At 39.7% G+C, this 16841-nt stretch overlaps 1 protein-coding gene across 2 annotated transcripts in view; it reads left to right on the forward strand.

Moving 5' to 3' along the window:
* Window positions 1-7733: 7733 nt before the first annotated feature.
* KIF3A (kinesin family member 3A) overlaps window positions 7734-16841 on the forward strand; it is a 57484-nt gene continuing 48376 nt past the window's right edge. The window contains exons 1-2 of one of the 2 annotated variants that reach the window (XM_064275197.1): window positions 7734-7887; window positions 11367-11640. In XM_064275197.1, coding sequence (XP_064131267.1) covers window positions 7738-7887; window positions 11367-11640 — 424 coding nt within the window. In that variant the 5' untranslated portion in view covers window positions 7734-7737. The remainder of the gene's footprint in view (window positions 7888-11366; window positions 11641-16841) is intronic. The other variant, XM_064275193.1, reaches the window with a different exon arrangement.

A 16841-nucleotide genomic window follows, 5' to 3' on the forward strand; every position in this document is an offset into this window, starting at 1 on the left:
GGAATATCAATTGAGATGTTTCAACAAACAGATGCAGCGCTGGAGGTGCTCACTCGTCTATGCCAAGAAATATGGAAGCCAGTTTCCTGGCCAACTGACTGGAAGAGATCCATATTTATGCCTATTCCCAAGAAAGGTGATCCAACTGAATGTGGAAATTATAGAACAATATCATTAATATCACACGCAAGGAAAATTTTGCTGAAGATCATTCAAAAATAGCGGCTGCAGTATATCTACAGGGAACTGCCAGAAATTCAGGCTGGTTTCAGAAGAGGACATGGAACCAGGGATATCATTGCTGATGTCAGATGGATCCTGGCTGAAAGCAGAGAATACCAGAAGGATGTTTACCTGTGTTTTATTGACCATGCAAAGGCATTCGACTGTGTGGATCATAAAAAATTATGGATAGCATTGCAAAGAATGGGAATTTCAGAACACTTAATTGTGCTCATGAGGAACCTTTACATAGATCAAGAGGCAGTTGTTCGGACAGAACAAGGGGATACTGATTGGTTTAAAGTCAGGAAAGGTGTGCGTCAGGATTGTATTCTTTCACCATACCTATTCAATCTGTATGCTGAGCAAATAATACGAGAAGTTGGACTATATGAAGAAGAACGGGGCATCAGGATTGGAGGAAGACTCACTAACAACCTGCGTTATGCAGATGACACAACCTTGCTTGCTGATAGTGAAAAGGACTTGAAGCACTTACTAATGAAGATCAAAGACCACAGCCTTCAGTATGGATTGCACCTCAACATAAAGAAAACAAAAATCCTCACAACTGGACCAATGAGCAACATCATGATAAACGGAGAAAAGATAGAAGTTGTCAAGGATTTCATTTTACTTAGATCCACAATCAACAGCTATGGAAGCAGTAGTCAAGAAATCAGAAGACGCATTGCATTGGGTAAAGCTGCTGCAAAGTATGTCTTTAAAGTGTTGAAGAGCAAAGATGTCACCTTGAAGACTAAGGTGCGCCTGACCCAAGCCATGGTATTTTCAATCGCATCATATGCATGTGAAAGATGGACAGTGAATAAGGAAGACCAAAGAAGAATTGACGCCTTTGAATTGTGGTGTTGGCAAAGAATATTGAATATACTATGGACTGCCAAAAGAACGAACAAATCTGTCTTAGAAGAAGTACAACCAGAATGCTCCTTAGAAGCAAGGATGGCGAGACTGCATCTTACATACTTTGGACATGTTGTCAGGAGGGATCAGTCCCTGGAGAAGGACTTCATGCTTGGCAGAGTACAGGGTCCGCGGAAAAGAGGAAGACCCTCAACGAGGTGAATTGACACAGTAGCTGCAACAATGAGCTAAAGCATAACAACAACTGTAAGGATGGCCCAGGACAAAGCAGTGTTTCTTTCTGTTGTGCATGTGGTCACTATGAGTCAGAACTGACTCGACGGCACCTAACAACAACAACAATTATAAATATGTCTAAAGAACTAAGGGAAACCATGATTAAAGAAGGAAATGAAGGTGTTATGGATTGAATTGTGTCACCCAAAAATTTATGTGTCAACTTTGTCAGGCCGTGATTCCCAGTATTGTGTGGTTGTCCTCCATTTTGTGATTGATGTAATTTTCCTATGTTTTATGAATCCTAATCTCTGCCTGTGGTTAATGAGGCAAGATTAGATTATGTTAAATAGGATTAGGGTGGGATGTGACAGGTCACATCCCTGGTCCAATGTAAAGGGAGTTTCCCTGGGATGTGCCTGCATCACCTTTTATCTTACAAGAGATAAAAGGAAAGGGAAGTGAACAGAGAGTTGGGGACCTCATACCACCAAGAAAGCAACACCAGGAGCAAAGCGTGTCCTTTGGACCTGAGGTTCCTGTGCAGAGAAGCTCCTAGGTCAAGCAAGAGAAGATTGATGACAAGGACCTTCCACCAGAGCTGACAGAGAGAGAAAGCCTCCCACTGGAGCTGACGCCCTGAATTTGGACTTCTAGCCTACTAAACTGTGAGAGAATAAATTTCTCTTTGTTAAAGTCATCCACTTGTGGGGTTTCTGTTATAGCTGCACTAGATGACAAAGACAGAAGGTATGACAATGTCTCATCGAATAGAGACTATCAATAAAGAAACAGAAATTATAAAAGAACCAAACCAAAATGAAAAATTTATTAGAGATGCTCAACAGTAATTTGAGCTGGCAGGAGAATCAGTGGATTTGAAGATAGATCAATAGAGATTATGCAGTCTGAAGAACAGAAAGAAAAAGCATGAAGAAAAATGAACAGAGTCTCAGAGAAATGTGGGCACCATTAAGTACACCAATGTATATGTAATGGAAGTACATATACATTGGTGTAATGGAGAGTAGAGAGAGAAAGAAAAAGAACAACTATTCAAAGAAACAATGGTTGAAAATGTCCTAAATTTGATGAAAAGCATCACACCTCCAGAAGCTCAACAAACTCCAAGTAGGATAAATGCAAAGAGTTACTCCCAGACACATCATAGTAAGATGTTCAAAGTCAAAAACAAAGAAAATTTTAAAAGCAGCAAGAGAAAAATGACTCATTACGTAAAAGGAAACCCCAATAGTATTAATAGCTGACTCCTCAAGAGAAACCACAGAGGCCAGCAAGCAGTGGGATGGCATATTCAAATTGCTGAAAGAAAAAATCTGTCAACAAGCAAACCTATCTTTCAAATATGAAGGCAAAATAAAGATGTTCCCAGATAAACAAAAACTAAGAGAATTTGTTGCTAGCAGACCTATCTTACAAGAAACATTAAAGGAAGTTCATCCAGTTGAAAGCAGCAGACCCTAAATGGTAATTTGCATCCACATAAAAAAAACAAATAGCCCTGGTAAAGGTGATTATGTAGGTAATTATAAAAGACAAATAATTGCATATTTCTTTTCCTTTCTTAACAGATTAGATAAACTACTTTATAAAACATTATGCATAATTGTATTATTGGGCCTCTAACATATAGAAATGTAATGAGTAAACATGTTTGACAATAACAGAATAAAGGAGGTGGGTGGGACCAAAACTGTATTGGAATAAGGGTAATAATTTGAATCCACTGGAAGAAATGAAGAGAACCAAAAATGCTTCTTAAAAAATACTTATAATTATGTATAAGTTGTGTATTGTGTATCGTTGGGTTTGTAACACATGTAAAACCAAACCAAACTCAGTGCCATTGAGTCGGTTCTGACTCATAGTGACACTATAGGGCAGAGTAGAACTGCCCCATAGAGTTTCCAAAGGAGCGCCTGGTGGATTCAAACTGCCGACCCTTTGGTTGGCAGCCATAGCACTTAACCACTACACCACCGGGATTTCTGTAACATATATAGATGTACTTATATCCTATGTGTAACAATGACAGCACAAAAAAAAGCGGAAGAGATAATAGAGCTATATAGGACTACTGTTTCTATACCTAATTGGAATTAAGTTAGTATAAATTTGAAGTAGACTCTGATAAGTTAACATGTATATTGTAAGCCCTAGAGCAACTACTAAGAAAATTTTTTAAAAAGTGAAATATCATTAAAGGTATTAAAGTGTTAAACTGGAAAAAATGTACTTAAATGCAAAAGAAAGCAGTAAAGGAGGAGCAGAGGAAAAAAAAGATGTGAGACATATAGAAAATAAAAAGCAAAATAGCAGGCATACATCAAATTGTATCAAAAATAGTATTAAGGGTTAATAGATTAGACAATTTAATCAAAATGCAGAGATTGTCAGACTGGATTTACAAAAAAACAAGATCCAACCATACGATAGCTACAGGAGACATACTTTAGATTCAAAGATGCAAGTGCATTGAAAGTAAAAAGATGGGAAAAGATAAATCAGGAAAACAGCAACCATAAGAAAGCTACACTGGCTATAACCGTAACAGGCAAAATAGACTTTGAAACAAAAAATGTTACGAGAGCTAAAGTGAGACATTTCATAATGATAAAAGGATCAATTTATCAAGAAGATGTAACTATTATAAATATATATGCACCTAACAACAGAGCCACAAAACACATGAAGGAAAAACTGACAAAGTTGCAGGGAGAAATAAGCAATTCAACAAGAATAGCTGGCATCTTCAACACCCCCACCTTCAATAATGGATAGAACAACTAGGCAGAAACAAAACAAAAAAAGAAGACCTGAACAACACTAAAAACCACCTAGACCTGACAGACATCTATTGAATATATACATTCTCAAGTGCACATAGAACATTCTCCAGGATGGACTATATGCTGGGCCATAAAACAAGTCTTAATAAATTAAAAAGAATTGAAATCATAAAAATATCTTCTCTGATCACAATGGAATGAAAGTAGAAATCAATAACAGGAAGAAATTTGAGAAATTCAAAATACGCGGAAGGTAAGCAACTTACTTCAGTTGGGGAGTAGTTTCTTAGATATGACTCCAAAAGCATAAGTGACAAAAGAAAAAAAATTGAACTTCATCAAAATTAAAACTTTTTGTACTTTAAAGTACACCATCAAGAAACTAAAAAGATAACCCACAGAATGGGAGAAAATATTTGTACATCTTATATCTGATAAGGGATATATTTTATAAGAGATGTTTTAGCTAGAATACATAAAGAACTCTTACAATTTGATAATAAAAAGACAATGCCATTAAAAAATGGAGAAAAGATTTGAATGGATATACAAATGGTCAATAAGCAAATGAAAAGATGTTCCACATCATTAGTCATCAGGGAAATGGAAATCAAAATCATAATTAGATACCACATTACACCCTCTGGAACCCTGGTGGTGTACTGGTTAAGAGCCAAGGCTGCCAACCAAAAGGTCAGCAGCTCAAATCCACCAGGTACTCCTTGGAAACTCTATGGGGCAGTTCTACTCTGTCTTATAGGGTCGCTACGAATCGGAATTGACTAGACGGCAAAGGGTTTGGTTTTGGGTTTTGGTTAGCCCCATTAAAAACAAAGAAACCAATTGCTGTCAGGTCAATTGTGACTCGTGGGGACCCGCCAGCATGGTTATGATAAAAAAGGCAGACAACTACAAGTGTTGGTGAGGGTATGTAGAAATTGAAACCTTCATACATTGCTGATGGGATGTCAAATGGTATGTTTGCTCTGGAAAAGAGCCTGGCAGTTCCTCAAATGGTTAAACATAAAGTTATCACATAACCCAGCAATTCCACTTATAAATGTATACCCAGTAGAATTCAAAACATTTGTTTACACAAAGACCTGTATATGAATATTCATAGCAACTTTATTCAAAATAGCCAAAAAATGGAAACAACCCAAATGCCTATCAACTGAAGAAAGGATAAAGCGTGGTCTATCCGTACACTGAAATATTATTCAGCCATAAAAAGGAATAAAGTACTGATACATGCTACAACTTGGATGCAACTTGAAAACATTATGCTAAGTGAAAAAGCCAGACACTAAAGACCACGTATTGTATGATTCCATTTATATGAAAAGTCCAGAATAGGTAAAACACCGAAACAGAAAGTAGATTAGCGGTTGCCTGGCATAGGGATAGGGGCAGGAGAAATATGGGGGGGGAAATGGTCAGTGACTGCTAATGGTTTTTTTTTTTTTTTTGCTATGATTAAAATATTCTCAAGCTGATTGTGGTAATGGTCACATATCTCTGTGTATATACTAAAAACGATTGAATCATATAACTTAAATTGGTCAATTGCACGGTATGTGAATTATATCTCAATAAAGCTATTTAAGTGTATGTGTGTTGATAAGATGGCAGTTAAGTACTATGAAGAATTATAAAATAGTGAGGGGAAGTAAGAAGAGCTGGGGATAAAAGTAATTTTGAATTGGTAGGCCAGGGTAGGCTTCACTGAGAAGGTGATGTTTGAGCAAAGACCTTTTGAAGGAGGCGAGGGAGTGAGTCAGGCAGATGTCTAGGGGAAGAGCTTCCCACTGCCTGGGTTTGGGTAAGGTCCCTGTCACTGACCTTGGACAAGTTACCTAAAGTAGGGATAATAATACTACTTATATCAAAAGGTTTTTGTGTGAATTAGATGATTAGAAAAATGTAAAGCACAAAGAACAGTGCCTAGCACTAAGTAGAACATTTTATAGTTATTTTCATGAGTTTGTACTGCAAGTGCAAAAGCCCTTGCATGCTAAAATGGAAGCATGCCTGCAATGTTAGATGGAGCAAGAAGGTCAGTGGGGCTGGTGCCAATTGAGCAAGGAGCAGGATTGTAGAAGATGGCGAGAGCGCTTGTGGCTTTCACTCTGTGAGGTGGGAAATCATCAGAGTATTTTGAGCAGAGAAAAGATGATCCGATTCATGTTTTAAAACCATTACTCTGGCTCCTGTATTGAAAATTGATTAAAAGGGGATAAACATGGAATCAGGGAAACTGGTTCTAAACTGTTATAGAAATGTGGGTGAAAGATGGTGGTAGTGGTCAGGTTGGGAGTGGTCAGATTCTGAATCCACTTTGAAGATAGATCCAAGAGGTTCTGTTGAAAGATTGGATATTGGGTATGAGGGTGTCATGGATTGAATTGTGTCCCCCAAGAGTATGTGCCAACTTGGTTAGGCCATGATTCCCAGTATCGTGTGGTTGTCCTCCATTTTGTGATTGTAATTTTATGTTAAAGAAGATTAGGGTGGGTTTTAACACCCTTATCCAGGTCACATCCCTGATCCAACCTAAAGGGAGTTTCCCTGGGGCGTGGCCTACACCACCTTTTATCTCTCAAAAGATAGGAAAGGGAAGCAATGGATGGAAGGGAACCTCATACTACCAAGAAAGCAGTGCCAGGAGTAGAATGGGTCCTTTGGACCTGCGGTCCCTTCTCCGAGAAGCTCCTAGTCTGGGAGAAGATGGATAAGAAGGCTGACAGAGAGAAAGCCTTCCCCTGGAGCTGAAGCCCTGAATTTGGACTTTTAGCCTACTTTATTGTAAGGAAATAAACTTCTTTGTTAAAGTCATCCACTTGTGGTATTTCTGTTATAGCAGCACTAGATGACTAAGACAGAGATTCTGTGATTTGACCTGAGCAATTATCAGAATGCAGCTTCCGTTTATTGAGAAAAGGAAAGTCTGAGAAGGTAACCCTTTTTTATTGGGGGGAGGGGGAATTAAATTTTGAAAGTGATAAACTTGAAATGCCTATTACACATCAAAGTATAGATGTAGAGTAGGTAGTGGTATCCTACCACTATGATAGTCTGATGTTCATGGGAGAAGTTCGGACTGGAAAGAAGATGGATCATTCGTTTTTGCACATATATTTATTGAAAACGTACTCGGTTCCAGGCCCTCTTCTAGGGTCTAGAGGGAGATAACCTGTGAAAATACCAAGCTTCTGACAAGGAGCCCACCTTCTAATTGTGAGACAGGTCATAAGGCAAGTCAGCAAATAGGCGAGATAATGTATGTAAAGTCTTTAGTTCTCAAGCTGGGACACAATAAAGCCTCAATATACAAATGCTAATATTTGAGGTATTCCAGGCGCCAGAAGATGGGCTTTGCGGTCTAGGAGCGCCTCCTCCTCCCATGCCGGTGCTGCAGGCGATCACCGCGCCGATGCGGGTCAGGTTTCTAGCGCAGCTGAACAGTAACATTGCGCAGGCGCGGCCTCAGTCTGGCGTCCTAGGAAACGGACTAGAAAAGCGTTCGCGCAGGCGTATTTAAGAGGCCGACGGAGGCTGAGGCCGGGGGTGGGGCGGGGCGAGCTCCGAGTGCGCCTGCGCAATGTGCGCTCTTGTCCGAGGATCCGCAGTCTCGGTAGCGCTAAGGAGGTGTTTCGGTAGTCTCTGCTTGGTTTCTCCCCCTAACCCGGCGTCGTTGGGCTGCACTGAGGGCGGGGACGTCCGCCGGGCAAGAGAGGGGACCACGATGCCGGTGAGGAGAGTCGTTCAGCCTCTGGGGTTCCTCCTCAGGGGGTGCGGCCGTTGCCATGGAGGCAAGGAGCAGGCGGGCGGCCCGGGTGGGGCGGGGCAGGGCCAGGGCCGGCAGGCCCGCGCGGTTGGGGAGCTTGGTGGGTTAGTCAGGGTACCGCGGGGGTCCAGCTGGCCCTGGGAGGGGCCCGAGGCTGGCCCTGCCGCTTTTGTCATTGCCGCATCCCGTGGGGCCTTTGCTACTTTGGCATAAAGGCGCTGTGCCCGAGGATGCGCTCTCGCTGCCAGCCCTGCCGGCTGGAAAGGACGCTGGGGGGCGGCCGCGGAGGGTCTGCTTTGGATGCGCCGCATCCCGTGTGACCTTTGCACCGCGGAACGAAACTGCCGAAGGCGGCAGAGCGAACGCTGCCTGCCCCTACTTTGGGCCCCTCCTGACTCTGACTCTTCCTAGATTGGAGCTGTCATTCCTCTTACAGCGCTTTAGCTTACAGTGCAGAATGTAACCTGTAGGTGTCTTTGTGTGTGTATAAGGGTGGGGGAGGAGGGCCCGTTTTTCTGTTAATCTTGTAGGATTTCATAGATTGTTATCGTGCACGCAGTAAGGGGACATTGTAAATCCAGTACAGGGTCATGGAGAAAATTTGAGCCGTGGCCGGTTATTTATTTGTTGGTTGAGAAACCTTGAACAATTATTTAAGGTCTGGGCCCGTAAAACCCACCCTTTGCCGTCTGATTGATTCTGACTCATAGAGACCCCATGGAACAGTAGAACTGCCCTGTAGGGTTTTCAAGGCTGTAAATCTTTACGACAGCAGACTTCCACGTCTTTCTCCCATGGACTGGCTAGTGGGTTAGAACCACCCACTTTAGCAGCTGAGCGCTTAACCACTGTGCCACCAGGGCTCTTCGTCTGGGCCTTTAGTCTCCTCATGTTTAAACTTTATTCATGAGTTGTTATGATGATGCAATAAAATAATGCACCTTTAAGACTCGAAGGACATTGCTTGACATTTAACGTTAAATGCTCAATATTTGTTTCTTGTTATTCCTTTCAAGTTATTTATTGGTTCATTTAACATATATTGGACATCAACCACATGCTATGCACTGGAGATATGAGTGAGCTAAACCAGCCAGGTTCTTGAACTTGGGAAGAGGGAAACCTGCCATTTTGGGCAGAGGCAAAAACCATAAGTGTTTATAGAGACAAGACACTTATTAACATCAGTGAATGAAGTGAGTGGGTGACATACACTAGGTAGATTTTGGTGAATTGGAAAGTGTTTCCATGTAGGAATGCTGGCCTCCAGATATCAGATCATGTGCTTTTTTTCAAGATGAATGTAGAAATGATTGTTTTTATGAAAATTTTTCCAAATTTTAAATCTTAGCAACTAATTGAAATATTTTTTAAATGCTGTGAGCCAAACAAAAGACATTTGTGGACTTAATTCAGCCTCCTGATTGCCTGTGTGCAACGTGTGGTCTAGAGGGAGAGAAAGACAGACATTAATTAAATTGTTGTTGGGTGTGGTGAAGCCAGTTCCGACCCTATGCACAACAGAATGAAACACTGCCGGGTCCTCCGCCACTGTGTCAGTCTATCTTGTTGAGGGTCTTCCTCTTTTTCCTTGACCCTCTAGCAAGCATGATGTCCCTCTCAAGGGACTGGTCCCTCCTGATAACATGTCCAAAGTATGTGAGATGAAGTCTTGCCATCCTTGCTTCTAATGAACATTCTGGCTCTACTTCTTCCAAGACGAATTTTTTTGTTCTTCTGACAGTCCACGGTATTCAGTATTCTTCACCAACACTGTAATTCAAAGGCATCAATTCTTCTTTGCTTTTACTTATTCATTGTCCAGCTTTTACATGCATATGAGGTGATAGAAAACACCATAGCTTGGGTCAGGCTCACCTTAGTCCTTAAAGTGACAAAAAAGTAAGGAGCAAATAAAAGTAAAATTGTAATTGGTTGAGCATTGATGAGGGAGAAGGATGGGGTTCTGTAAGAGTTTTAACAGGAGGAAGTGACAGGGAGTCCTCAGATGAAGTGGCAGTTGAGCTGAGATCTGAAGGATAAGTAGATGTTAACTAAGTGAGGATGGGGGGGGAAGTTACGAATGTTCTGGGCAGAAGGAAGAGCACATGGCAAGGCCTGTGGTAAGGAGCATGGTGAATAGAAAAGGCCTAAAAGAAGGCCAGTGGCCGTGGCTAAGAGAGCCAAGCAGGGTGTCTTGTGAATAAGGCTGGAGAGGTAGGCATGGGCTGGAGCCAGATTTTACAGCCCCCTTGAGGATTTTGACTTTTATTCTAAGATCTGTGGGAAACCATTGAAGAGTTTTGAGTAGGGGAGTGATATAATTAGATCTGTGCTGACTCTTGACGGCCATGTGGAGAATACACTTTAGGGGAACCTAATTAAATATAAAGGAGCCCTGGCACAGTGGTTAAGAGCTCAGCTGCTTACCGAAAATGGTGGTTTGAACCCACCAGCCATTCCGTAGGAGAAAGATGTGCCAGTCTGCTTCTGTAAAGATTACAGCCTTGGAAAGCCTATGGGGCAGTTCTACTCTGTCTATAGGGTCACTTTGAGTTGGAATCTACTTGACGGCAATGTTAGTGGGGTTGGTTTTGGTTAATTATATGTAGGAGTAGTTATTGCAATAATCCAGTGTTGAGATGATGGTAACCTAGACTAGGATGGTAAAGGTAGATAGAAGTGTATTGTATTGATATAATCTGTCACCTGTCAGTGACAATATCAGGCTCAATGACAGTGACTTATATTTCTCTAATAGTTAGAAGAGAATCTAAGATGGTAGGAATTTAACGAGAAGCTGTTGAACTTTTACACTTCAGTGATGGGTTTGTGTTTTAATGTAGATTCTTAATTATATCAAATTTTAAAATTGGAACTTTACATATATAAATGTTCCTAATTTAGAGTAATACTAAGACATTTTTTTCTGCCATTGTACTTTTCTGCCTTCACTTTATTATTCTCTTCCCTAGAGAAGCTAAACCATTTATGGATATATTATATGATAAAAAGCATTTTACTCAAGCAGTATAGAAAATAAAACTAAAAGTCTTGGGGAACACAGCATCTACTATATTCTTGAATTAAAGTTGTTAACCATGTTCACATGTTTTCCTACAGGAAGGAAACTCAGATATGATGTTGGATTTTTATGCAGAAAGACAAGCTATAATATATTGGTCCATTATATTGGTTTGAACAGTATTTACTACATATGTAAATTAGATTTTCTTTCCCCTTTTGTATTGTAAAGGAAGCGATTTATCTTTTGATCAGCTTTTGCTCTATGTCTATAGATCTTTAATTGCATTTAACAAATATTGATGGAATGCTTATATGTGTAAGGCATGGTGATGGCAAAGTAGCCCTTCTGAAATTATAAATGTAATCTTTTGAGGGTAAAAGAAAGTATTCTTTTGTTATTTGTATTTCTACACCAGATCAACAAGTCAGAGAAACCGGAAAGCTGCGACAACGTGAAGGTTGTTGTTAGGTGCCGGCCCCTCAATGAGAGAGAGAAATCAATGTGCTATAAGCAGGCTGTCAGTGTGGATGAGATGAGGGGAACTATCACTGTACATAAGACTGATTCTTTCAATGAACCTCCAAAGACATTTACTTTTGATACGGTTTTTGGACCAGAGAGTAAACAACTTGATGTTTATAACTTAACCGCAAGGCCTATTATTGATTCAGTTCTTGAAGGCTACAATGGTAAGTGACTACTTTATATAGTTTACTTTTTTAAAAACTGCTTTGCCATGGAGTCGATTCAGACTCATAGCAACCTTATAGGACAGAGTAGAACTGCCCTATAGGGTTTCCAAGGAGCGGCTCGTGAATTGAAACTGCTTAGCAGCCAAACGCAACCGCTGCACTGCCAGGGCTCCAACTATCCAAGTATAATTATAAAAAAGATAAACCGCTGCACTGCCAGGGCTCCAAGTATCCAAGTATAATTAACACCGCATAAATTCACCCACTGGAAGTGTACAGTTCGATGAGTTGTAATAAATATATACAATTGTGAAACCTTCACCACAATCCAGTTTTAGAACACTTGCATCACCCCGAAAAGTTCCCTGTGCCCATTTGTATTCCTGCCCACCCTCAGACAACTATTATTCTGCTTTGTTACAGTTTTGGCTTTTCTTAAAATTTCATATAAATCAAATCATACAGTATGTGGTATTTTGTATCTGTCTTCCTTCACTTAGCACAGTGTCTTTGAGATTCATCCATGTTGTTTAAGGTTTCGGTAGTTTATTTCTTTTTATTGATGTGTCGCACTTCATTGTATGGCTATACCACACTTTTTTTTTAAGGGTCTAAGTTATTTTTATTTTTTTGCTTATGCATATCTGGTTGTTTGTGTAGGTGACAGAAATTTGAATTATTTCAAGTTTTGGCTGTTACACATAATACCACTATGAATATTCATCTGTAAATCTTTGTGTGGACATATTTTAAAATTTTTCTTGGGTAGATAACCTAGGATGGAATTGCTGGGTCATATGGTAAATATGGAAACCCTGGTGGTATAGTGGTTAAGTGCTGTTGCTGCTAACCAAAAGGTCGGCAGTTCGAATACACCAGGCACTCCTTGGAAACTATGGGGCAGTTCCACTCTGTCTTCCAGGGTCACTATGAGTGGGAATTGATTCGACAGCAGTGGATTTGGTTTTACAGTAAATACGTGTTTATCTTTTGAAGAAACTGCAAAATTGTTTTCCAAAGTTGTGACAGTACCACTTTACATTTCCACCAACATAGTATAAGGATTCCAGTTTCTTCATATTCTCACCAACGTTTATATTGTCATTCTTTTTGATTATAGCTATTTCAGAGGTTCTCTAGTGGTATTTTGGAAACCCTCGTGGCGTAGTGGTTAAGTGCTACGACTGCTAACCAAAAGGTCAGCAGTTCAAATCCTCCAGTGCTCCTTGGAAACTCTATGGGGCAGTTCTGCTCTGTCCTATAGGGTCGCTATGAGTCAGAATCGACTTGATGGCACTGGGGTTTTTTTTTTTTTTAACTTGTATTGCCCTAATCAATAACAGTGTTGAGCATTTTTTAATGTACTTACTAGCCATTTGTATGTCTTCTTGGAAATATTTTGCCCATTTTTAAATTCAATAAGAATTTAAAAATTCTTACCGAATTGTATTCTTCTTATTGAATTGTATTCTTTATGTATTCTGGATTCATGTCTTTCATTGAATACATGATTTGAAAATATTTTCTCCCAGTCCATGGCTTGTGTTCCCATATGCTCAATGGTGCTTTTTTAAGAGAAGGAGCTTTTAATTTTGATAAAGTTCATTTTATCAATTTGTTTTAATGGATTATGGTTTTGGTGGCTTAACTAAGAAAATTTTGCCAGTCCCACAGTCACAAAGATTTTCTACTATGCTTTTCTTCTAGAAGTTGTATAGTTTTAGGTTGTTCATTTAGGTCTGTGATCCATTTTGAGTTAATTTTTATGTATGGTGTGAGGCAAGGGTCTAAGTTATTTTTCCTTTTTTGCTTATGCGTTTCTGGTTGTTCCAGTGCCATTAGTCAAGAAGATTATCATTCCCTATTGAATTACTTTGGTACTTACGTAAAAAAATCAATTTGCCAATAATGTGTGGGCTTATTTCTGGACTTGTAATCTGTTCCATGTCTACCCTACCTTTATTACCATAGTTTTAGAATACATTTTGAAATTAGGTGGTATATTTTCTCTAACTGTATTGTTCTTTTTCAAAATGGTTTTGGCTATTTTAGGTCCTTAGCACTTCCATGCAAATTTTAGGATCAGCTTATTTTTATCTATCAGTATCTACAAAAAAGTCTGCTTGGATTTTGATAGCAATTGTGTTCAAGCTATAGATCAGTTTGGGGAGAATTGTCATTCTGACAGTACTGAGTCTTCCAATCTATGAACATGATACAGCTCTCCATTCACTTGTGTCTTCTTTAATTTCTCTCATGAGTGTTTTGTAGTTTTTAGTGTACAGATCTTGCACTTCTTTTGTTTTTTTAATTTTTATTGTGCTTTAAGTGAAAGTTTACAAATCAAGTCAGTCTCTCATACAAAAATTTATTTACACCTTGCTATATATGCCTAGTTGCTCTCCCCCTAATGAGGTAGCACACTGTCTATTTTCGTGTCCATTCAGCCAGCTTTTGACCCCCTTTGCCATCTTATCTCTCCTCCACACAGGAGCTGCCCACATAGTCTCATGTGTCTAATTTATCCAAGAAGCTCACTCCTCACCAGTATCATTTTCTATCCCATGGTCCATTCCAATCCCTGTCTGAAGAGTTGGCTTTGGGAATGGTGCTTGTCTTGGGCTAACAGAGGTCTGGGAACCATGACCTCCGGGGTGCTTCTAGTCCAGGTCAGACCATGAAGTCTGGTGTTTTTATGAGAATTTGAGGTCTGCAGCCCACTGCTCTCCTGCTCCATCAGGGGTTCTCTGTTGTGTTCCCTGACAGGGCAGTCATCACTTGTAGTCAGCACCATCTAGTTCTTCTGGTCTCAGGCTAATGTAGCCTCTGGTTTATGTGGCCGTTTCTGTCCCTTGGGCTCATAATTACCTTGGGTCTTTGGTGTTCTTCATTCTCCTTTGCCCCAGGTGGGTTGAGACCAATTGATGCATCTTAGATGGCTGCTTGCTAACGTTTAAGACCTCAGATGCCACTCTCCAAAGTGGGATGTAGAATGTTTTCTTAATAGATTTTATTATGCTAACTCACCTGGATATCCCCTGAAATCATGGTCCCCACACCCCTGCCCCTGCTACACTGGCCTTCAAAGCATTCAGTTTATTCGGGAAACTTCTTTGCTTTTGGTTTAGTCCAGTTGTACTGACCTGTCCTGTATTGTGTGTTGTCTTTCCCTTCACCTAAAATAGTTCTTGTCTACTATCTAATTAGTGAATACCCCTCTCCCTCCCTCCCTTCCCACTCTTGTAACCATCAAAGAATATTTTCTTCTCTGTTTAAACTATTTCTTGAGATCTTATAATAGTGGTCTCATACCATATTTGTCTTTTTGCAGCTGACTAATTTCACTCAGCATAATGCCTTCCAGATTCCTCCATGTTTTGAAATGTTTCACAGATTCATCATTGTTCTTTATCGATGTGTAGTATTCCATTGTGTGAATATACCATAATTTATCCATTCATCTGGTGATGGGCACCTTGGTTGCTTCCATCTTTTTGCTATTGTAAACAGTGCTGTAGTGAACATGGGTGTGCATATATCTGTTTGTATAAAGCCTCTTACTTCTCTAGGATATATTCCAAGGAGTGAGATTGCTGGATTGTATGGTAGTTCTATTTCTAGCTTTTTAAGGAAGTGCCAAGTCTATTTCCAAAGTGGTTGTACCATTTTACATTCCCACCAGCAGTGTATAAGTGTTCCACTCTCTCCACAACCTCTCCACCATTTATTATTTTGTGCTTTTTGGATTAATGCCAGCCTTGTTGGAGTGAGATGAAATCTCATTGTAGTTTTGGTTTGCATTTCTCTAATGGCTAATGATCGTGAGCATTTCCTCATGTATCTATTAGCTACCTGAATGTTTTCTTTACTGAAGTACCTATTCATATCCTTTGCCCATTTTTCAATTGGGTTATTTCTCTTTTTGTAGTTGAGTTTTTGCAGTATCATGTAAATTTTAGAGATCAGACGCTGATCGGAAATGTCATAGCTAAAAACTTCTTCCCAGTCTGTAGGTAATCTTTTTCTTCTTTTGGTGAGGTCTTTGGATGAGCATAGGTGTTTAATTTTTAGGAGCTCCCAGTTATCTAGTTTCTCTTCTGGTGTTTGTGCATTGTTAGTAATGTTTTATATACTGTTTATGCCATGTAGTAGGGCTCCTAGCGTGGTCCCTATTTTTTTCTTCCTTGATCTTTATCATTTTAGACTTTATATTTAGGTCTTTGATCCATTTTGAGTTAGTTTTTGTGCATGGTGTGAGGTATGGGTCTTGTTTCTTTTTTTTGCAGATGGATATCCAGTTATGCCAGCACCATTTGTTAAAGAGACTGTCTTTTCCCCATTTAGCTGACTTCGGGCCTTTGTCAAATATCAGCTGCTCATATGTGGATGGATTTATGTCTGGATTCTCAATTCTGTTCCACTGGTCTGTGTATCTGTTGTTGTACCAGCACTGGGCTGTTTTGACTACTGTGGCTGTATAATGAATTCTAAAACCAGGTAGTGTGAGGCCTCCCACTTTGTTCTTCCTGTTCACTAATGCTTTACTTATCCCAGGCCTCTTTCCCTTCCATATGAAGTTGGTGATTGGTTTCTCCAACTTGTTAAAAAATGCCGTTGGAATTTGGATCAGAATTGCATTGTATCTGTAGATGGCTTTTGGTAGAAGAGACATTTTCATAATGTTATCTTCCTATCCATGAGCAAGTTATATTTTTCCACTTATGTAGGTCTCTTTTGGTTTCTTGCAGTAGCGTCTTATAGTTTTCTTTGTATAGGTTTTTTACATCTCTAGTAAGATTTATTCCTAAGTATTTTATCTCCTTGAAGGCTACTGTAAATGGTATTGATTTGGTGACTTCCTCTTTGATGTTCTTTTTGTTGGTGTAGAGGAATCCAACTGATTTTTGTATGTTTATCTTGTGTCCTGATCCTCTCCTGAACTATTAGTTTCAGTAGTTTTCTTGAGGACTCTTTAGGGTTTTCTGTGTATAAGATCATGTCATCTGCAAATAGATATACTTTTACTTCTTACTTGCTAATCTGTATGCCCTTTATTTCATTACTTAGCCTAATTGCTCTGGCTAGGACTTCCAGCACAATGTTGAATAAGAGTGGTGATAAAGGGCATCCTTGTCTGGTTCCCAATCTCAAGGGGAATGCTTTCAGATTCTCTCCATTTAGGATGATGTTGGCTATTG

The sequence above is a fragment of the Loxodonta africana genome, chromosome 2, assembly GCF_030014295.1.
Source record: "Loxodonta africana isolate mLoxAfr1 chromosome 2, mLoxAfr1.hap2, whole genome shotgun sequence".
NCBI classification, from domain to species: Eukaryota; Metazoa; Chordata; class Mammalia; order Proboscidea; family Elephantidae; genus Loxodonta; species Loxodonta africana.